We start from the raw sequence: 24031 nt of genomic DNA, 5'->3' as shown, positions 1-24031 counted from the left end.
GCCAAACCTTGACCCAGAAAATATAAAAAACTATCGGCCTATATCGAATCTTCCATTCCTCTCAAAAATTTTAGAAAGGCTGTTGCGCAGCAACTCACTGCCTTCCTGAAGACAAACAATGTATACGAAATGCTTCAGTCTGGTTTTAGACCCCATCATAGCACTGAGACGGCACTTGTGAAGGTGGTAAATTACATTTTAATGGCATCGGACCGAGGCTCTGCATCTGTCCTCGTGCTCCTAGACCTTAGTGCTGCTTTTGATACCATCGATCACCACATTCTTTTGGAGAGATTGGAAACCCAAATTGGTCTACACGGACATGTTCTGGCCTGGTTTAGATCTTATCTGTCGGAAAGATATCAGTTTGTCTCTGTGAATGGTTTGTCCTCTGACAAATCAACTGTAAATTTCGGTGTTCCTCAAGGTTCTGTTTTAGGACCACTATTGTTTTCACTATATATTTTACCTCTTGGGGATGTTATTCGAAAACATAATGTAAACTTTCACTGCTATGCGGATGACACACAGCTGTACATTTCAATGAAACATGGTGAAGCCCCAAAATTGCCCTCGCTAGAAGCATGTGTTTCAGACATAAGGAAGTGGATGGCTGCAAACTTTCTACTATTAAACTCGGACAAAACAGAGATGCTTGTTCTAGGTCCCAAGAAACAAAGAGATCTTCTGTTGAATCTGACAATTAATCTTAATGGTTGTACAGTCGTCTCAAATAAAACTGTGAAGGACCTCGGCGTTACTCTGGACCCTGATCTCTCTTTTGAAGAACATATCAAGACCATTTCGAGGACAGCTTTTTCCATCTACGTAACATTGCAAAAATCAGAAACTTTCTGTCCAAAAATGATGCAGAAAAAATTAATCCATGCTTTTGTCACTTCTAGGTTAGACTACTGCAATGCTCTATTTTCCGGCTACCCGGATAAAGCACTAAATAAACTTCAGTTAGTGCTAAATACGGCTGCTAGAATCCTGACTAGAACCCAAAAATTTGACCATATTACTCCAGTGCTAGCCTCTCTACACTGGCTTCCTGTCAAAGCAAGGGCTGATTTCAAGGTTTTACTGCTAACCTACAAAGCATTACATGGGCTTGCTCCTACCTATCTCTCTGATTTGGTCCTGCCGTACATACCTACACGTACGCTATGGTCACAAGACGCAGGCCTCCTAATTGTCCCTAGAATTTCTAAGCAAACAGCTGGAGGCAGGGCTTTCTCCTATAGAGCTCCATTTTTATGGAACGGTCTGCCTACCCATGTCAGAGACGCAAACTCGGTCTCAACCTTTAAGTCTTTACTGAAGACTCATCTTTTCAGTGGGTCATATGATTGAGTGTAGTCTGGCCCAGGAGTGGGAAGGTGAACGGAAAGGCTCTGGAGCAACGAACCCTTGCTGACAGCCCTTGCTGTCTCTGCCTGGCCGGTTCCCCTCTTTCCACTGGGATTCTCTGCCTCTAACCCTGTTACGGGGGCTGAGTCACTGGCTTACTGGGGCTCTCTCATGCCGTCCCTGGGGGGGTGCGTCACCTGAGTGGGTTGATTCACTGTTGTGGTCAGCCTGTCTGGGTTGGCGCCCCCCCCTTGGGTTGTGCCGTGGCGGAGATCTTTGTGGGCTATACTCGGCCTTGTCTCAGGATGGTAAGTTGGTGGTTGAAGATATCCCTCTAGTGGTGTGGGGGCTGTGCTTTGGCAAAGTGGGTGGGGTTATATCCTTCCTGTTTGGCCCCGTCCGGGGGTGTCCTCGGATGGGGCCACAGTGTCTCCTGACCCCTCCTGTCTCAGCCTCCAGTATTTATGCTGCAGTAGTTTATGTGTCGGGGGGCTAGGGTCAGTTTGTTATATCTGGAGTACTTCTCCTGTCCTATTCGGTGTCCTGTGTGAATCTAAGTGTGCGTTCTCTAATTCTCTCCTTCTCTCTTTCTTTCTCTCTCTCTCGGAGGACCTGAGCCCTAGGACCATGCCCCAGGACTACCTGACATGATGACTCCTTGCTGTCCCCAGTCCACCTGGCCATGCTGCTGCTCCAGTTTCAACTGTTCTGCCTTACTATTATTCAACCATGCTGGTCATTTATGAACATTTGAACATCTTGGCCACGTTCTGTTATAATCTCCACCCGGCACAGCCAGAAGAGGACTGGCCACCCCACATATGCTCTCTCTAATTCTCTCTTTCTTTCTCTCTCTCGGAGGACCTGAGCCCTAGGACCGTGCCCCAGGACTACCTGACATGATGACTCCTTGCTGTCCCCAGTCCACCTGACTGTGCTGCTGCTCCGGTTTCAACTGTTCTGCCTTATTATTATTTGCTCGGCCTCCGACCGCAAGGCACTACAGAGGGCAGTGCGTACGGCCCAGTACATCACTGGGGCTAAGCTGCCTGACATCCAGGACAGTGTCAGAGGAAGGCCCTAAAAATTGTCAAAGACCCCAGCCACCCGTCATAGACTGTTCTCTCTACTACCGCACAGCAAGCGGTACCGGAGTGCCAAGTCTAGGACAAAAAGGCTTCTCAACAGTTTTTACCCCCAAGCCATAAGACTCCTGAACAGGTAATCAAATGGCTACCCGGACTATTTGCATTGTGTGCCCCCCCCACCCCTCTTTTACGCTGCAGCTACTCTGTTTATCATATATGAATAGTCACTTTAACTATACATTCATGTACATACTACCTCAATCAGCCCGACTAACCGGTGTCTGTATGTAGCCTCGCTACTGTATATAGCCTCAGACAACAGCACAAAGGGCAAGAAGGTAAAGACAACAATACATCAAACAAGGCAGCCACAACTGTCAGTAAGTGTGTCCATGATTGAGTCTGAATGAAGAGATGGAGATAAAACGGTCCAGTTTGAGTGTTTGTTGCAGCTCATTCCAGTCGCTAACTGCAGCGAACCGAAAAGAGGAGCGACCCGGGGATGTATGCGCTTTGGGGACCTTTAACAGAATGTGACTGGCAGAATGGGTGTTGTATGTGGAGGGTGAGGGCTGCAGTAGATATCTCAGATAGGGGGGAGTGAGGCCTAAGAAGGTTTTATAAATATGAATCAACCAGTGGGTCTTGCGACGGATATACAGAGATGACCAGTTTACAGAGGAGTATAGAGTGCAGTGATGAGTCCTATAAGGCGCGTTGGTGGAAAATCTGATGGCCGAATGGTGAAGGACATTGAGTCGCTCGAAATCACCCTTACCTGCCGATCTATGAATTAGTCTAGCATGGGTGGGATGGTCATCTAAATCAGGGTTAGTTTGTCAACTGAGGTGAAAGAGGAGCGATTACGATAGAGAAAACCAAGTCTAGATTTAACCTTAGCCTGCAGCTTTGATATGTGCTGAGAGAAGGACAGTGTACCATCAAGCCATACTCCCAAGTACTTGTATGGAGGTGACTACCTCAAGCTCTAAATCCTCAGATGAAGGAGTCACACCGGTGGGGAGAGGGGCATTCTTCTTACCAAACAACATGACCTTAGTTTGGAGGTGTTCAGAACAAGGATAAGGGCAGAGAAAGCTTTTTGGACACCAAGAAAGCTTTGTTGTAAAGCATTTAACACAAAACCCAGGGAGGGGCCAGCTGAGTATAAGTGTGTATCATCTGCATATAAATGGATGAGAGAGCTTCCTAATGCCTGAGCTATGTTGTTGATGTAAATTGAGAAGAGCGTGGGGCCTAGGATCAAGCCTTGGTGACAGGCAGCGGCTGAGACAGCAGATGTTCTGACTTTATACACTGCACTCTTTGAGAGAGGTAGTTAGCAAACCAGGCCAAAGACCCTTCTGAGATACCAATATACCTGAGGGGTGTCAGCTGGCTTTAGAGCGTTGGGCCAGTAACCGAAAGGCTGACAAGGTAAAAATCTTCCCTTTCCTTAGCCGGCCCACAATAATGGAATGGTCTACCGTATCAAAAGCTTTGACCAAGTTAATAAAAATAGCAACACCACACATGCTTAAAATCAAGGGTAACAGTGACATCATTTCGGACTTTTAAGGTTGCAGTGACACATCCATAACCTGGGTGGAAACCAGATTGCATACCCGAGAGAATACTATAAGACGTCAAGAAAGCCAGTCAGTTGATTATTGACAAGTTTTTCCAACCCTTTTGATAAACAGGGCAACATAGAAATTGGCCTAGTTAGGATCAGCTTGATCTCCCCCTTTAAATAAATGACAAACTGTGGCTGCCTTCCAAGCAATGGGAACCTCCCCAGAGAGGAGAGACAGGTTAAAAAGGTCAGCGATAGGCTTGGAGATGATAGGAGCATCAACCCTAAAGAAGAAAGGGAGCTCCTTTGGCACCTCGGACTCCGTGACCACCTGCAGGGAGACATTTACATTTAAGTCATTTAGCAGACGCTCTTATCCAGAGCGACTTACAAATTGGTGCATTCACCTTATGACCTCCAGTGGAACAGTAGTGCATCTAAATCTTTTCAGGGGGAGGGGGGGTGAGAGGGATTACTTTATCCTATCCTAGGTATTCCTTAAAGAGGTGGGGTTTCAGGTGTCTCCGGAAGGTGGTGATTGACTCCGCTGTCCTGGCGTCGTGAGGGAGTTTGTTCCACCATTGGGGGGCCAGAGCAGCGAACAGTTTTGACTGGGCTGAGCGGGAACTGTACTTCCTCAGTGGTAGGGAGGCGAGCAGGCCAGAGGTGGATGAACGCAGTGCCCTTGTTTGGGTGTAGGGCCTGATCAGAGCCTGGAGGTACTGAGGTGCCGTTCCCCTCACAGCTCCGTAGGCAAGCACCATGGTCTTGTAGCGGATGCGAGCTTCAACTGGAAGCCAGTGGAGGGAGCGGAGGAGCGGGGTGACGTGAGAGAACTTGGGAAGGTTGAACACCAGACGGGCTGCGGCGTTCTGGATGAGTTGTAGGGGTTTAATGGCACAGGCAGGGAGCCCAGCCAACAGCGAGTTGCAGTAATCCAGACGGGAGATGACAAGTGCCTGGATTAGGACCTGCGCCGCTTCCTGTGTGAGGCAGGGTCGTACTCTGCGGATGTTGTAGAGCATGAACCTACAGGAACGGGCCACCGCCTTGATGTTAGTTGAGAACGACAGGGTGTTGTCCAGGATCACGCCAAGGTTCTTAGCGCTCTGGGAGGAGGACACAATGGAGTTGTCAACCGTGATGGCGAGATCATGGAACGGGCAGTCCTTCCCGGGAGGAAGAGCAGCTCCGTCTTGCCGAGGTTCAGCTTGAGGTGGTGATCCGTCATCCACACGGATATGTCTGCCAGACATGCAGAGATGCGATTCGCCACCTGGTCATCAGAAGGGGGAAAGGAGAAGATTAATTGTGTGTCGTCTGCATAGCAATGATAGGAGAGACCATGTGAGGTTATGACAGAGCCAAGTGACTTGGTGTATAGCGAGAATAGGAGAGGGCCTAGAACAGAGCCCTGGGGGACACCAGTGGTGAGAGCACGTGGTGTGGAGACGGATTCTCGCCACGCCACCTGGTAGGAGCGACCTGTCAGGTAGGACGCAATCCAAGCGTGGGCCGCGCCGGAGATGCCCAACTCGGAGAGGGTGGAGAGGAGGATCTGATGGTTCACAGTATCGAAGGCAGCCGATAGGTCTAGAAGGATGAGAGCAGAGGAGAGAGAGTTAGCTTTAGCAGTGCGGAGCGCCTCCGTGATACAGAGAAGAGCAGTCTCAGTTGAATGACTAGTCTTGAAACCTGACTGATTTGGATCAAGAAGGTCATTCTGAGAGAGAGATAGCGGGAGAGCTGGCCAAGGACGGCACGTTCAAGAGTTTTGGAGAGAAAAGAAAGAAGGGATACTGGTCTGTAGTTGTTGACATCGGAGGGATCGAGTGTAGGTTTTTTCAGAAGGGGTGCAACTCTCGCTCTCTTGAAGACGGAAGGGACGTAGCCAGCGGTCAGGGATGAGTTGATGAGCGAGGTGAGGTAAGGGAGGAGGTCTCCGGAAATGGTCTGGAGAAGAGAGGAGGGGATAGGGTCAAGCGGGCAGGTTGTAGGGCGGCCGGCCGTCACAAGACGCGAGATTTCATCTGGAGAGAGAGGGAGAAAGAGGTCAGAGCACAGGGTAGGGCAGTGTGAGCAGAACCAGCGGTGTCGTTTGACTTAGCAAACGAGGATCGGATGTCGTCGACCTTCTTTTCAAAATGGTTGACGAAGTCATCTGCAGAGAGGGAGGAGGGGGGGGAGGGGGAGGAGGATTCAGGAGGGAGGAGAAGGTTGCAAAGAGCTTCCTAGGGTTAGAGGCAGATGCTTGGAATTTAGAGTGGTAGAAAGTGGCTTTAGCAGCAGAGAGAGAAGAGGAAAATGTAGAGAGGAGGGAGTGAAAGGATGTCAGGTCCGCAGGGAGGCGAGTTTTCCTCCATTTCCGCTCGGCTGCCCGGAGCCCTGTTCTGTTCTGTAGGAGATGAGGAAACATTGGACGGGCAAGGAGGCTTTTTTAAAATGTACTTTTCCTTGATTACATTATTTGATCTGTCGTTCTCTTTCCTAGAAAGAGAGAAGAAATGAGAGAAGGGAGAGTGAGACTGTCTGGCCAAAAATATTGAAAGATAAAAGTGGCATACAGGAAGTTGATGATAAATCAGGAAGTGTCCATGAGAATCAGGAAGAACGACTTTGAACAATCTCAAATATACTGTATTTTGATTTGTTTAACACTTTTTTGTTTACTACGTGATTCCATGTGTGTTATTTCATAGTTTTGATGTCTTAACAAATACTCTACAATGTAGAAATAGAAAAACCCTTGAATGAGTAGGTGTTATAAAACTTTTGACCGGTAGTGTGTGCGTGTGTGTGTATATATATATCCCATATTCAATTAGTAATACCAAATACTGTAATACAACTGGTTTTACTTTAAGTTGCATTTCTGTGTATAATGGTTTTTCATACGGTAAAATACCCACTTAAATTATTCACCTTAAAACAAATGGAAGACTTGATGATAACCTAGTTGACAAAAGGTTTACACAGAAAGCATGTTGCCTGTGGGAAATTCAGCTCTCATGTTCCCTGTCAAGCCACGCTTTGTAGACAGAAAAGTCCTGCCTGCAAGTGAATAGATTTATACTGGCTTTGGTTAATGGAGTCATTGTAATATGTTTTTTTTGTGAGGGGAGTTTTGAGAAAAAGAAAAAAAATTAACAGTGTGGCAAGTAAAATACTAAAATGAGTTGAAGTGAATTAATAGAATATACGCATTTGCTTTTCAGGGAGTCTTTCTGGAAGTGGTTTGCACTTTAACACAGAGGTCAATATAATAGGCTGTGTCCTGCTTATTCAGCTGCATGAAGACTACTTGACCATTGAGATACAACCTGGGTCAAGTCCCCATGTCCCGGTAGGGAGCTCCATGACAAATGTGTGTTTTTACCTTCGCTGTCACTGCGATGTCAGCGGCCGCCCTGTCTACAAGACACATGTTCCTACCTGGCGTCTAGGTAGAGCATCCGTCAGTCTCTCCAAGCAGGCATCCGTACCTGTCCCTGTAGCTGGCTCTGGCTTTCCTCCAGTTCGGCCACACGGGTGCTGCTCTCCTGGAGCATGCTCTGCTGCCGCTGCAGGGAGTACTGAAGCTGGACACAGCGCTCACTGGAGCGGCCACACACCAGAGCGCTGCTACGCAACTCCTCCTGCAGAGACGACAGCTGTGGAGTAGAGCGAGAGAGAGACAGGGGTTTATACACACACACACACAAACATGGACTCTCTCACACGTACACACAGGCGACAAGGTGAGACACACACAAGCATGGTAACGGAGCGTGTCAGACAGTCACAATGGAGTATAAGCAACAGGGCGGTAGCAACACGGAACATAGACGCACACCTCTTTGCCCTTGACGTCCAGCTGTCTCTGATAGTGCTGCTTAGCGTCCTCCGTCTGCAGTAGGCGGGAGCTCAGCTCATCCCGACAGGACGACAGGGCTATCTCCAGCTGCCTCACCTGACACACGTCACAAACACAGAACATAAATACGGTCCGTCTCAAGCCACACATGTTCCTGTCCTCTTTCCTTTGCCAAGCTCGTACACGCCCTTGTCAACGATCTACGGTAAGATGGCGGTAAGACACTCGATTTGATATTGATATGTCGTCACCAAGCGTCTTTGCAGAGTACAGTACGGTACAGTTGATATGCATTTAAACTGAGTGCTAGAAAAACCTGGGTATAGCATTCAATACAGTGTCTTCCATTTATTGTTACCTTGGTGGAAGACTCGGTGGCCTGCTCTCTGACACTCCGTAGAGCCTCCTCACCGTGTCTCACTTTGGTCTCTCTCTCCTGGTGATAAGTACATTGAGATCTCATGACAAGGTGCACAGCACACAAGCAAGCCATTCATTCCATTAACGGGCTTCACGTACGGTCATGAAATGTCATTTCATGAGTGTTCTGGCACAAAATGGCTGCCGTGCCATGCATCCCATTTACATAGTAGTGGTTCCTGAGAGGATGTGTAGGATTAAACTGTATAGCTGCGGTGGTTCTGACCTGTGTGAGCTGGTCCAGGGAGACCTGCAATAGGTGGGCTGTGCTCTGGGCCTCGTGTCTCTCCCTCTGGGCACAACACACAGCCTGCTCCAGCTCTGAGACCTGGGCCCGGGTCTGGTCCAGAGACAACTGCAGCTGGAGACAGGGAAGGAGCAACAGAGGGAGAGAGGGACAGAGGCAAAGAGATAAAAAGGGAGAAAGCCACTACTACCGAGAGAGCCCACAACGACATGTTTTTATTTTTATTTTTTACTTTTGCTTGATTCCATTATTTGTACAGTTCCTAGAAAATAGAGGAAATGAGAGAAGGAAGAGGGAGACTGTCTGGCCCCATAAAAAGTCAACGATAAAGCGGCATAGGAAGTTGACGATGAATCAGGAACTGTACATAACAATGAGGAAGAAAGATCCACACACAAACACCAGACTCACCAGTTCCACTCTGTCCTGCAGTTCCTTGCACTGGTCAGCACGGGCCGTTTTACTTTTGTCCAGAGCCTGTTGGAAGTCCCTCTGCTTCTTGTTCATCACAGACTGGTAGTGCTGGATAGCACTGGCCTTCTCCTGGGATGAGAGAAAGAGAGAGAGAGAGAAAAAAAAGGGAGAGAGAAAGAAGTAGAGAAAGAGAGTACCTCATAACAATGAGCATGCTTTATGAGTCACTTAATGTGACGTGTGTGTGTGTGTATGTGTATGTATGTGTATGTGCGCGTACCAGCAGCTCCTGCTCCAGCTGAGTGTTCTTCAGAGCAGCCAGTGAGTAGGCAGAGCTCTTCTCCTGCAGTTGTTTCTCCAGAGCCGCCACACGAGCACTCTTCTTCTTCAACTGTAGCAGGACAGCAAGACCACCGTGGGGTGACGGTCAGAATTCAACAAATACGACTCACACATCAGATACACGCAGCACGCACGCACACACTCGGCACACCTCTCCCCTTCCCCACTCACTCTCCTCACCTCCTTCTCGGCATCGGTAGCCAGGCTGGCCCTCTGGAGCAGCTCACTGTGGACCTGCTGGTAGTGGGAGGCCCTCTGGGCCATGGAGTTGTGCAGGGAGGAGACTTCCTCCTGGGCTTTAGACAGCCTCTCCTGGAGCCTGGAGGCCAGGGAGCTCTGTCTGCCCCGCTCTGCCTCCACCGCCTGGAGCACTGGGAGCAGCTGCTGGTATCGCTCACCTGGAGGAGTGGGGGGAGGGGGGTGTAGAGGGAGAAGGGGGAGATGGATGGATTGGAAGAGGGGGTAGGTAGAAGAGAACGAGATTATTTTTTATTTATCACACAGCCCAACAACCATAGGCTACCAAATAAATACATCAACTCAGTACAAAGACATACATCTGGTTCACAGGAGGCTGGTGAAGGGAGGACGGCTCATAATGATGGCGAGAATGGGATGGTATCAAACTTGTGATACCATTCCATCAATTCCGTTCCAGTCATTACTATGAACCTTTCCTCCCCAATGAATGTGCCACCAGCCGCCTGGGATTCGGTTGTACTGCACACACACCTGGCTTGGGTCTGAGTGGGTCTGTCGTTCCTGTGTAATCCACTGGGAGCAGCATACAGGGCTTCACACAGAGAGGTCCCTCATCACCCTGTAACAGCACAACCCCATCAAGTGGCTAAATAAGTATCTCCCTATCACCCCAAGTTGACGGTCTGTTTTTGTGCATATAAATATATGTCTGAATGTGAGTGACTGTACGTGTCAACGTACGTGCGTGTACGTGCGCATGTCCCCAATCCTCCATACCTCTCGGAGGTGCAGCAAAGCCAATATACTCTCCAGACTAGATAATTCAGCCAGGCTCTGCTGGGCCTCTCTCTGGCATTGGACCAGCCTGTGTTCCTGGCACTGGGTAAGGGCCCGGAGGTCCTCCGTCTCCCTGTGGAGAGAGGTCAGCTCCCTGGCCTCCAAGGCCCGCTCCCCCAGCTCCATCTCCAGCCGCGAGGCCCGCTGGGCAGCCTCCTCCAGACGTCCTTGGAGCTCAGAGGTTTTTGTGTTGAGTGTGCGCGCCTGGGTGACCTCCTCCTTCAGCTCACTAAAGAGATGGTTTCAATGACATACAGTGCATTCAGAAAGTATTCATACCCCTTGACTTATTCCACATGTTGTTGTGTTAAAGCCTGAAATCAAAATGGATTCAATAGATAGTGTGTAAAACAACACCACATAATTACAAAGAAAAAGCATGTTTGCAAATATATTGAAAATTAAATACAGCAATAACTAATTTACATAAGTATTCACACCAGACTCAATACTTTGTAGAATCAGCTTTGGCAGAGATTACAACTGAGTCGTTCAGGGTATGTCTCTAAGAGCTTTCCACACCTGGATTGTGCAATATTTGCCAATATAAAAAAATATATATTTGTCACATGGCCGAATACAACAACCTTACAGTGAAATGCTTACATACAAGCCCTTAACCAACAATGCAGTTTTAAAGAAAATACTCCCCAAAAAGTAAGACATAAGAATAACAAATAATTAAAGAGCAGCAGTAAACACCGCGAGGCTATATACAGGGGGTACCGGTACAGAGTCAGTGTGCGGGGGCACCAGTGTCGAGGTAATATGTACATGTAGGTAAAGTTATTAAAGTGACTATGCATAGACAATAACAGAGTAGCAGCAGCGTAGAAGGGGGGACTGCTCCGGTACCGCTTGCCGTGAGGTAGGGTGGCTGGAGCCTAGGGTGGCTGGAGTCTGGGCTTTCATCTAACACCGCCTGGTTTTGAAGTCCTGGATGGCAGGAAGCTTGGCCCCGGTGATGGACTGGGCCATATGCACTACCCTCAGTAGTGCCTTGCAGTCGGAGGACAAGCAGTTGCCATACCAGGCAGTGATGCAACCAGTCAGGATGCTCTCGATGGTGCAGCTGTAAAACTTGAGGATCTGAGAACCCATGCCAAACCTTTTCAGTCTCCTAAGGGGGGAATAGGCTTTGTCGTGCCCTCTTGACGACTGTCTTGGTGTGCTTGGACCATGTTAGTTTGTTGGTGATGTGGACGCCAAGGAACTTGAAGCTCCACCTGCTCCATTACAGCCCTGGCGATGAGAATGGGGGTATGCACGGTCCTCCTTTTTCTGTAGTCCACAATCATCTCCTTTGTCTTGATCACGTTGAGGGAGAGGTTGTTGTCCTTGCACCACACAGTCAGGTCTCTGACCTCCTCCCTATAGGCTGTCTCATTGTTGTCGGTGATCAGGCCTACCACTGTTGTGTAATCAGAAAACTTAATGATGGTGTTGGAGTCGTGCCTGGCCGTGCAGTCATGAGTGAACAGGGAGTACCGGAGGGGGCTGAGCACGCACCCCTGTGGGGCCCCCATATTGAGGATCAGCGTGTTGTGTTGTTACCTATCCATACCACCTGGGGGCGGCCCATCAGCAAAAAGAGGATCTAGTTGCAGAGGGAGGTGTTTAGTCCCAGGGTCCTTAGCTAAGTAATGAGCTTTAAGGGCACTATGGTGTTGAACGCTGAGCTGTAGTCAATGAATAAAATTCTCACATAGGTGTTCCTTTTGTCCAGGTGTGAAAGGGCAGTGTGGAGTGCAATAGAGATTGCATCATCTGTGGATCTGTTGGGGCGGTATGCAAATTGGAGTGGGTCTAGGGTTTCTGGGGTAATGGTGTTGTGAGCCATGACCAGCCTTTCAAAGCATTTCATGGCTACAGACACAAGTGCTACAGGTTGGTAGTCATTTAGGCATGTTACCTTAGTGTTCTTGGGCACAGGGACTATGGTGGTCTGCTTGAAACATGTTGGTATTACAGACTCAGACAGGGAGGAGTTGAAAATGTCAGTGAAGACACTTGCCAGTTGGTCAGCGCATGCTCAGAGTACACATCCTGGTAATCCGTCCGGCCCTGCGGCCTTGTGAATATTGACCTGTTCAAAGGTCTTACAACGGCTGAGGAGAGCGTGATCACACAGTCGTCCGGAACAGCTGACGCTCTCATGCATGTTTGTGTTATTTGCCTCGAAGCGAGGATAGAAGTAATTTAGCTCATCTGATAGGCTCGTGTCACTGGGCAGCTCTCAGCTGTGCTTCCCTTTGTAGTCTGTAATAGTTTACAAGCCCTGCCACATCCAACGAGCGTCGGAGACGGTGAAGTACGATTCGATCTTAGTCCCGTATTGACGCTTTGTCTGTTTGACAGTTCGGAGGGCATAGAGGGATTTCTTATAAGCTTCCGGGTTAGAGTGCCGCTCCTTGAAAGCGGAAGCTCTAGCCTTTAACTCAGTGCGGATGTGGCCTGTAATCCATGGCTTCTGGTTGGGGTATGTACGTACAGTCACTGTTGGGACGACGTCATCGATGCACTTATTGATGAAGCCAGTGACTGATGTGGTGTACTCCTCAATGCCATCGGAAGAATCCCGGAACATATTCCAGTTTGTGCAAGCAGTCCCATAGTTTAGCAACTGTTTCATCTGACCACTTTTTTTTAATAGACAGTCACTGGTGCTTCCTGCTTTAATATTTGCTTGTAAGCAGGAATCAGGAGGATAGATTTATGGTCAGATTTGCCAAATGGAGGGCGAGGGAGAGCTTTGTGCGCGTCTCTGTGTGTGGCGTAAAGGTGGTCAAGAGTTTGTTTCCCCTCTGGTTGCACATTTAACATGCTGAAAGAAATTAGGTAAAAACTGATTTAAATGTCCCTGCATTAAAGTCCCTGGCCACTAGTAGCGCCGCCTCTGGATGAGCGTTTTCTTGTTTGCTTATGGCGGTATACAGCTCATTGAGTGAGGTTTTAGTGCCAGCATCAGTCTGTGGTGGAATGTTGGCAGCTATGAAAAATACACTGAAAACTCTCTAGGTAGATAGTGTGGTCTACAGCTTATCATGAGATGCTCTACCTCAGGCGAGCAACAGCTGAGACTTCCTTAGATATCGTGCACCAGCTGTTGTTTACAAATATGCATATGCCCCGTGTCTTACCAAAGGCTGCTGTTCTATCCAGACGATAGTGTGTATAACCCGCCAGCTGTATGTTATTAATGTCGTCGTTCAGTCACGACTTGGTGAAACATAAGATACTACAGTTATTAATGTCCCATTGGTAGGAAATTTTGTCCCAATTATTTTCTACCAAATGAACGTTAGCTAACAGTACAGATGGCAGCGGCAGATTAGCCACTTGTCGCCTTATCCTCACAAGGTACCCCGATCTCTTTCCGTGAAATCTCTGTTTCTTTCTCCTGCAAATGATGGGGATGAGGGCCTGTTCAGGTGTTTGGAGTATATCCTTCCCGCCCGTCTCATTAAAGAAAGATTCTTCGTCCAATTCGAGGTGAATAATCGCTGTTGTGATGTCCAAGAAGCTCTTTTCGGTCATAAGAGACAGTAGCAGCAACATTATGAACAAAATACGTTTAAAAATGCGAAAAAACAAACAAAATAGCACGGTTGGTTAAGAGCCAATAAAACGGCAGCCCTCCCCTCCGGCACCATCTTCCTAGATATTTTCCCATTATTCTTTAAAAAATGATTCAAGCTCTGTCAAATTGGTTGTTGATTGGCTAGACAAACATTTGTAGGTCTTGCCATAGACTTTCAAGTAAATTTAAGTCAAAACTGTAAATCGGCCACTCAGAAACATTCACGCTCTTCTTGGTAAGCAACTTGGGTTTCAGGTTTTTGTCCTGCTGAAAGGTGAATTCATCTCCTAGTGTCTGGTGGAAAGCAAAATGAACCAAGTTTTCCTCCAGGATTTTACCTGTGCATAGATTCATTCCATTTCTTTTTTATCCTGAAAAACTCCCCAGTCCTTAATGATTACAAGCATACCCATAACATGATGCAGCCGCCACTACGCATGACAATATGGACTATGGTACTCAGTAATGTGTTGTATTGGATTTGCCCCAAACACAACACTTTGTATACAGGACAAAAAGTGAATTGCTTTGCCACATTTTTTTGCAGTATACATTAGTGCCCCGTTGCAAACAGATTTCATGTTTTGTCATATTTGTTTTCTGTACAGGCTTCCTTCTTTTCACTCTGTCAAATAGGTTAGTATTGTGGTGTAATTACAACGTTGTTGATCCATCCTCAGTTCTCCTCTCACAGACATGAACTTTTTAAAGTCACAATTGTCCTCATGGTGAAATCCCTGAGCAGTTTTCTTCCTCTCCAGCAGTTTGGAAGGACACCTGTATCTTTGTACTGACTGGGGCAGGGTTTCCGTTAGGAAAATGTGGCGCTTGACATTTTAAATTTGCCTGACATTTGAGAAATGTACCAGACCCATATGCATTGGGTTCTTAACCTGATTAGGGCATCCACCTACATTGCTCAGAATGACAGAAATGACACTTAGAATATGGTAATTCATATTAATTAAATATATTATTAATTCATATTAATTAAAACCTCTACAGGATCGGTGGTTGAGCTAACATATGCTAATCACATTAGCCTGAAGATGTAAGTAACAAGAACATCTCCCAGGACATAGACATATCTGATATTGACAGAAAGCTGACATTCTTGTTAATCTAACTGTACTGCCAAAATCACAGTCACTATTACAGTGAAATAATACCATGCTATTGTTTGAGAGTGCACAGTTATGAACTTGAAAATGAATTAACAAACCAATTAGCCACATTTAGTCAGTCTTGAAACAACATCTTTTACAGAAATGCAACGATCAGTCTAAAACGTTGCATATACAGTTGAAGTCAGAAGTTTACATACACCTTAGCCAAGTACATTTAAAAATCAGTTTTTCACAATTCCTGACATTTAATCCCAATAAAAAATCCATGTTTTAGGATCACCACAATATTTTAATAATGTGAAATGTCAGAATAATAGTAGACAGAATTATTTATTTCAGCTTTTATTTCTTTCATCACATTCCCAGTGGGTCAGAAGTTTACATACACTCAATTTGTATTTGGTAGCATTGCCTTTCAATTGTTTAACTTGGGTGAAATGTTTCAGGTAGCTTCTCACAATAAGTTGGGTGAATTTTGTCCCATTACTCCTGACAGAAATGGTGTAACTGAGTCAGGTTTGTAGGCTTCCTTGCTCACACATGCTTTTTCAGTTCTGCCCACACATTTTCTATAGGGTTGAGGTCAGGGCTTTGTGATGGCCACTCCAATACCTTGACTTTGTTGTCCCCTAAGCCATTTTGCCACAACTTCAGAAGAATGCTTGGGGTCATTGTCAATTTGGAAGACCCATTTGAAACCAAGCTTGAACTTCCTGACTGATGTCTTGAGATGTTGCTTCAATATATCCACATCATTTCCTTCCCTCATGATGCCATCTATTTTTGTGAAATGCACCAGTCCCTCCTGCAACAAAGCACCCCCACAACATGATGCTGCCACCCCCATGCTTCACTGTTGGGATGGTGTTCATCGGCTTGCAAGCCTCCCCACTTTTCCTCCAAACATAACGATGGTCATTATGGCCAAACAGTTATATTTTTGTTTCATCAGACCAGAGGACATTTCTCCAAAAAAGTACAATATTTGTCCCCATATGCAGTTGCAAACCGTAGTCTGGCTATTTTATGGCGGTTTTGGAGCAGTGGCTTCTTCCTTGCTGAGCGGCCTTTCACGTTATGTCGATAAAAGACCTGTTTAACTGTGGATTATAGATATTTTTGTACCTGTTTCCTCCATCTTCACATGGTTTATTGCGGTTGTTCTGGGATTGATTTACACTTTTCGAACAAAAGTCATCATCTCTAGGAGACAGAACGTGTCTCCTTCCTGAGCGGTATGACGACTGCGTGGTCCCATGATGTTTATACTTGCGTACTAATGTTTGTACAGATGAACGTGGTACCTTCAGACGTATTGCGTCAAATAACAACATTGAAGAATACGCTGATTCGGTGTGCGAGTTCATTAGAACGTGCGTTGAAGATGTCGTTCCCATAGCAACGATTAAAACATTCCCAAACCAGAAACCGTGGATTGATGGCAGCATTCGCGTGAAACTGAAAGCGCGAACCACTGCTTTTGATCAGGGCAAAGTGACCGGAAACATGACCGAATACAAACAGTGTAGCTATTCCCTCCGCAAGGCAATCAAACAAGCTAAGCGTCAGTATAGAGACAAAGTGGAATCTCAATTCAACGGCTCAGACACAAGAGGTATGTGGCAGGGTCTACAGTCAATCACGGATTACAAAAAGAAAACCAGCCCCATTACGGACCAGGATGTCTTGCTCCCAGGCAGACTAAATAACTTTTTTGCCCGCTTTGAGGACAATACAGTGCCACTGACACGGCCCGCAACCAAAACATGCGGGCTCTCCTTCACTGCAGCCGACGTGAGGAAAACATTTAAACGTGTTAACCCTCGCAAGGCTGCAGGCCCAGACGGCATCCCCAGCCGCGCCCTCAGAGCATGCGCAGACCAGCTGGCTGGTGTGTTTACGGACATATTCAATCAATCCCTATCCCAGTCTGCTGTTCCCACATGCTTCAAGAGGGCCACCATTGTTCCTGTTCCCAAGAAAGCTAAGGTAACTGAGCTAAACGACTACCGCCCCGGAGCACTCACTTCCATCATCATGAAGTGCTTTGAAAGACTAGTCAAGGACCATATCACCTCCACCCTACCTGACACCCTAGACCCACTCCAATTTGCTTACCGCCCAAATAGGTCCACAGACGATGCAATCTCAACCACACTGCACACTGCCCTAACCCATCTGGACAAGAGAAATACCTATGTGAGAATGCTGTTCATCGACTACAGCTCGGCATTTAACACCATAGTACCCTCCAAACTCGTCATCAAGCTCGAGACCCTGGGTCTCGACCCCGCCCTGTGCAACTGGGTACTGAACTTCCTGACGGGCTGCCCCCAGGTTGTGAGGGTAGGCAACAACATCTCCACCCCGCTGATCCTCAACACTGGGGCCCCACAAGGGTGCGTTCTGAGCCCTCTCCTGTACTCCCTGTTCACCCACGACTGCGTGGCCACGCACGCCTCCAACTCAATCATCAAGTTTGTGGACGACACAACAGTGGTAGGCTTGATTACCAACAACGACGAGACGGCCTACAGGGAGGAGGTGAGGGCCCTCGGAGTGTGGTGTCAGGAAAATAACCTCACACTCAACGTCAACAAAACTAAGGAGATGATTGTGGACTTCAGGAAACAGCAGAGGGAACACCCCCCTATCCACATCGATGGAACAGTAGTGGAGAGGGTACAGCAGTGGAGAGGGTAGTAAGTTTTAAGTTCTCGGCGTACACATCACAGACAAACTGAATTGGTCCACCCACACAGACAGCATCGTGAAGAAGGCGCAGCAGTGCCTCTTCAACCTCAGGAGGCTGAAGAAATCCGGCTTGTCACCAAAAGCACTCACAAACTTCTACAGATGCATAATCGAGAGCATCCTGGCGGGCTGTATCACCGCCTGATACGGCAACTGCTCCGCCCACAACCGTAAGGCTCTCCAGAGGGTAGTGAGGTCTGCACAACGCATCACCGGGGGCAAACTACCTGCCCTCCAGGACACCCGATGTCACAGGAAGGCCATAAAGATCATCAAGGACAACAACCACCCGAGCCACTGCCTGTTCACCCCGCTATCATCCAGAAGGCGAGGTCAGTACAGGTGCATCAAAGCTGGGACCGAGAGACTGAAAAACAGCTTCTATCTCAAGGCCATCAGACTGTTAAACAGCCACCACTAACATTGAGTGGCTGCTGCCAACACACTGAATCAACTCCAGCCTCTTTAATAATGGGAATTGATGGGAAATGATGTCAAATATATCACTAGCCACTTTAAACAATGCTACCTAATATAATGTTTACATACCCTACATCATTCATCTCATATGTATACGTATATACTGTACTCTATATCATCTACTGCATCTTTATGTAATACATGTATCACTAGCCACTAACTATGCCACTTTGTTTACATACTCATCTCATATGAATATACTGTACTCGATACCATCTGCTGTATCTTGCCTATGCCGCTCTGTACCATCACTCATTCATATGTCTTTATGTACATATTCTTTATCCCCTTACACTTGTGTCTATAAGGTAGTAGTTTTGGAATTGTTAGCTAGATTACTCGTTGGTTATTACTGCATTGTCGGAACTAGAAGCACAAGCATTTCGCTACACTCGCATTAACATCTGCTAACCATGTGTATGTTACAAATAAATTTGATTTGATTTGTTTGGAAATTGCTCCCAAGGATGAACCAGACACTGAGTTTGAAGGTAAGCCTTCAAATATATCTACAGGTAAACCTACAATTGATTCAAATGATGCCAATTAGCCTATCAGAAGCTTCTAAAGCCATGACATTTTCTGGAATTTTCCAAGCTGTTTAAAGGCACAGTCAACTTAGTGTATGTAAACTTCTGACCCACTGGAATTGTGATACAGTGAATTATAAGTGAAATAAACTGTCAGTAAACAATTGTTGGAAAGATTACTTGTGTCATGCACAAAGTAGATGTCCTAACCAACTTGCCAAAACTACAGTTTGTTAACAAGAAATTTGTGGAGTGGTTAATAAACTAGTTTTAATGACTCCAACCTAAGTGTATGTAAACTTCCGACTTCAACTGTACACTACAGTTCAAAAGTTTGGGGTCACTTACATGTTTCTTTGTTTTTGAAAGAAAATCACATTTTTTGTCCATTAAAATAACATCAAATTGATCACAAATACAGTGTAGACATTGTTAATGTTGTAAATGACTATTGTAGCTGGAAACGGCTGACTTTTAATGGAATATCTACATAGGCGGACAGAGGCCCATTATCAGCAACCATCACTCCTGTGTTCCAATGGCACGTTGTGTTAGCTAATCCAAGTTCATAATTTTAAAGGGCTACTTGATCATTATAAAACCCTTTTGCAATTATGTTAGCACAGCTGAAAACTGTTGTTCTGATTAAAGAAGCAATAAAACTGGCCTTCTTTCGACATGTTGAGTATCTGAAGCATCAGCATTTGTGGGTTCAATTACAGGCTCAAAATGGCCAGAAACAAAGACCTTTCCTCTGAAACTTGTCAATCTAATCTTCTTCTGAGAAATTAAGGCTATTCCATGCGAGAAATTGCCAAGAAACTGAATATCTCATACAACGCTATGTACTACTCCCTTCACAGAACAGCGCAAACTGGCTCTAACCAGAATAAAAAGAGTGGGAGGCCTCGGTGCACAACTGAGCAAGAGGATAAGTACATTAGAGTGTCTAGTTTGAGAAATAGACGCCTCACAAGTCCTCAAATGGCATCTTAATTAAATAGTACCCGCAGAACACCCGTCTCAACGTCAACAGTGAAGGCAACTCCGGGATGCTGGCCTTCTAGGCAGAGTTGCAAAGAAAAAGCCATATCTCAGACTGGCCAATAAAAGAAAAAGATTAAGATGGGAAAAGAACAGACACAGGACAGAGGAAGATTGGAAAAAAGTGTTATGGACAGATTAATCTAAGTTTGTGATGTTCGGATCGCAAAGAAGAACATTCGTGAGATGCAGAAAAAATGAAAAGATGCTAGAGGACTGCTTGACGCCATCTGTCAAGCATGGTGGAGGCAATGTGATGGTCTGGGGGTGCTTTGGTGGTGGTAAAGTGGGAGATTTGTACAGGGTAAAAGGGATCTTGAAGAAGGAAGGCTATCACTCCATTTTGCAACACCATGCCATACCCTGTGGACGGCGCTTAATTGGAGCCAATTTCCTCCAACAACAGGACAATGACCCAAAAGCACAGCTCCAAACTATGCAATAACTATTTAGGGAAGAAGCAGTCAGCTGGTATTCTGTCTATGGCCTGCAGTCACTGGATCGCAACCCTATTGATCTGTTGTGGGAACAGCTTGACCGTATGGTACACGTAAGAAGTCCCCATCTGTAATTGCTGCAAATTGAAGATTCTTTGACAAAAGCAACATTTGAAGGACACAATTATTATTTAAAGTAAAAATCATTTTTTTATAACCTTGTCAAGATCTTGACAATATTTCCTATTCATGTTGCAACTCATTTCATGTATGTTTTCAAGTGACCCAAACTTTTGAATGGTAGTGTACACTGCTGCCATCTAGTGGTCAAAATTTAGAGGTTTTAACAGAACATGTAAATCGAGGATACAACGATATGCAGGCTTTTCTTACCGAATTCTGAGCCAACAAGACGAGTAAAAAACAGCAAAATCACTCACCTATGTCAATCTACTTTAGTAGAAAAGTATAGGCTACCTATTCTATTGGTCAGCTTGTCAAGAAAGAAATAGCCTGTTCCAAACAGACTCTGGGACAGTCGTGGGACGATAGATCCCAAATTCAAGAAAGAAATAGCCTGTTACAAACAGACTCTGGGACAGTCGTGGGACGATAGATCCCAAATTCAAGAAAGAAATAGCCTGTTACAAACAGACTCTGGGACAGTCGTGGGACGATAGATCCCAAATTCAAGAAAGAAATAGCCTATTCCAAACAGACTCTGGGACAGTCGTGGCACGATAGATCCCAAATTCAAACAACCAAGGCTACATTTGGAAAAAATACAATGAAAAAAGAAATGAGTCTGATCCAACAGATCAAAAAGTTTAGCTTAAAATGTTGATAAACTATTATTTCTTCACATTGTATGCGCAGCAAAGCTCACAAGGCAGTAGGCTACACACAAATCTTCGTTCCATAATGCATTTAGAGGGAACACAGTTGTCAAAAGGGCATTGCACGCGAGCGGTTTCATGTGACAAGAGATTAAATTTAGAAAGAGAAGATATCTAATAGGCTACTTTGAAGTATGCCTCATAATATGCATTAAAAAGTTCAGGTTTCAAACATTTTTTTAAATATTTCTTTAACCTTTTATTTAACTAGGCAAATTCTTATTTACAATGACAGCCTACCCCAGCCAAACCCTAACCTGGACGATGCTGGGCCAAATGTGCGCTGCCCTATGGGACTCCCAATCACGGCCCGGTTGTGATACAGCCTGGAATCAAACCAGGGTCTGTAGTGAAGCTTCTAGCACTGAGATGCAATGCCTTAGACCGCTGCGCCACTCGGGACCCCAATTAGGTGTATGTTTTCAAAATGCATACTGCCTCCAGCTCATTGCAGTGGTGTGTGACAGCCTGCCTTAACGTAGCCGATCGATGGCGCGTTCAAAACAATTGGGAACTCGGAAATCTCAGACTTCCGACTTCAGTGCGTTCAAGGCAACTGGGAACTGTGGGGGGAGTGCTCTGATTGGGAAAATATTGGCCGCCTCGCTTCGCGTTCCTAGGAAACTGTGCAGTATTTTGTTTTTTTTACGTGTTATTTATTACATTGGTACCCAAGGTAATCTTAGGTTTTATTACATACAGTCGGGAGGAACTACTGGATATAAGAGCAACGTCAACTCACCATTATTACGACCAGGAATACGACTTTCCCCTGAAGCGGATCCTGTGTTTTGCCCACCGCCCGGGACAATGGATCGGATCCCAGCCGGCGAACCAAAACAACGACCCCGTAAAAGGGGCAGACGAAGCGGTCTTCTGGTCGGGCTCCGGAGATGGGCACATCGCGCACCGCTCCCGAGCATACTACTCGCCAATGTCCAGTCTCTTGACAACAAGATTGATGAAATCCGAGCAAGGGTAGCATTCGAGAGAGACATCAGAGACTGTAACGTTCTTTGCTTCACGGAAACATGGCTCACTCGAGACACGTTATCGGAGTCGGTACAGCCAGTTGGTTTCTTCACGCAACGCACCAACAGAAACAAACATCTTTCTGGTAAGAAGAGGGGTGGGGGGTATGTGTTATGATTAACGAGACGTGGTGTGATGATAACAACATACAGGAACTCAAGTCCTTCTGTTCACCTGACTTAGAATTCATCACAATCAAATGTCGACTGCATTATCTACCAAGAGAATTCTCTTCGATTACAATCACAGCCGCATATACCCATCCCCCAAGCAGACACATCGATGGCCCTGAACAAACTTTCTTTGACTCTATGTAAACTGGAAACCACATATCCTGAGGCTGCATTCATTGTAGCTGGTGATTTTGACAAGGCTAATCTGAAAACAAGACTCCCTAAATTCTATCAGCATATCGATTGTGCTACCAGGGCTGGTAAAACCCTGGATCATTGTTATTCTAAATTCCGCGACACACATAAGGCCCTCCCCCGCTCTCCTTTCGGATAAGCTGACCAAGACTCCATTTTGTTGCTTCCAGCCTACAGACAGAAACTAAAACAAGAAGCTCCCGCGCTCAGGTCTCGTCAAAGCTAGTCCGACCAATTTGATTCCACGCGTCAAGATTGCTTCGATCACGTGGATTGGGATATGTTCCGCATTGCGTCAAACAACAAAATTGACGAATATGCTGATTCGGTGAGCGAGTTCATTAGCAAGTGCATAGGCGATGTCGTACCCACAACAATTATTAAAACATTCCCAAACCAGAAACCGTGGATCGATGGCAGCATTATCGCAAAACTGAAAGCGCAAACCACTGCTTTTAACCAGGGCAAGGTGACCGGAAATATGACCGAATAAAAACAGTGAAGCTATTCCCTCCGCAATGCAATCAAACAAGCTAAGCGTCAGTATAGAGACAAAGTAGAGTCGCAATTCAATGGCTCAGACACAAGAGGTATGTGGCAGGGTCTACAGTCAATCACGGATTACAAAAAGAAAACCAGCCCCGTCGCGGACTACGATGTCTTGCTCCCAGACAGACTAAACAACTTCTTTGCTCGCTTTGATGACAATACAGTGCCACTGACACGGTCCGATACCAAAACCTGCGGGCTCTCTTTCACTGCAGCCGACGTGAGTAAAACATTTAAACGTGTTAACCCTCGCAAGGCTGCAGGCCCAGACGGCATCCCCAGCCGAGTCCTCAGAGCATGCGCAGACCAGCTGGCTGGTGTGTTTACGGACATATTCAATCAATCCTTATTCCAGTCTGCTGTCCCCACATGCTTCAAGAGGGCCACCATTGTTCCTGTTCCCAAGAAAGCTAAGGTAACTGAGCTAAACAACTACCGTCCCGTAGCACTCACTTCCGTCATCATGAAGTGCTTTGAAAGACTAGTCAAGGACCATATCACCTCCACCCTACCTGACACCCTAGACCCACTCCAATTTGCTTACCGTCCCAATAGGTCCACAGACGACGCAATCTCAACCACACTGCCCTAACCCATCTGGACAAGAGGAATACCTATGTGAGAATGCTGTTCATCGACTACAGCTCAGCATTTAACACCATAATACCCTCCAAACTCGTCATCAAGCTCGAGACCCTGGGTCTCAAGCCCGCTCTGTGAAACTGGGCATTGGACTTCCTGACGGGCCACCCCCAGGTGGTGAGGGTAGGTAACAACATCTCCACCCCGCTGATCCTCAACACTGGGGCCCCACAAGGGTGCGTTCTGAGCCCTCTCCTGTACTCCCTGTTCACCCTCAACTGCGTGGCCATGCACGCCTCCAACTCAATAATCAAGTTTGCA

General features: G+C 46.4%; 1 protein-coding gene across 2 annotated transcripts in view; it reads right to left on the bottom strand.

Annotated features, from left to right (window-relative positions):
- ccdc18 (coiled-coil domain containing 18) overlaps window positions 1-24031 on the bottom strand; it is a 43974-nt gene that overhangs the window by 16327 nt on the left and 3616 nt on the right. Inside the window, exons 8-16 of one of the 2 annotated variants that reach the window (XM_065013307.1) lie at window positions 10236-10560; window positions 10026-10113; window positions 9474-9691; window positions 9232-9342; window positions 8949-9080; window positions 8517-8651; window positions 8229-8306; window positions 7850-7966; window positions 7500-7667 (exon numbers count right to left, since the gene is read on the bottom strand). In XM_065013307.1, the coding sequence (XP_064869379.1) occupies window positions 7500-7667; window positions 7850-7966; window positions 8229-8306; window positions 8517-8651; window positions 8949-9080; window positions 9232-9342; window positions 9474-9691; window positions 10026-10113; window positions 10236-10560 (1372 nt within the window). The remainder of the gene's footprint in view (window positions 1-7499; window positions 7668-7849; window positions 7967-8228; window positions 8307-8516; window positions 8652-8948; window positions 9081-9231; window positions 9343-9473; window positions 9692-10025; window positions 10114-10235; window positions 10561-24031) is intronic. The other variant, XM_029642245.2, reaches the window with a different exon arrangement.

Source organism: Oncorhynchus nerka, linkage group LG9b (genome assembly GCF_034236695.1).
Source record: "Oncorhynchus nerka isolate Pitt River linkage group LG9b, Oner_Uvic_2.0, whole genome shotgun sequence".
NCBI classification, from domain to species: domain Eukaryota; kingdom Metazoa; phylum Chordata; class Actinopteri; order Salmoniformes; family Salmonidae; genus Oncorhynchus; species Oncorhynchus nerka.
This window is presented reverse-complemented; position numbering and strand designations above follow the sequence as displayed.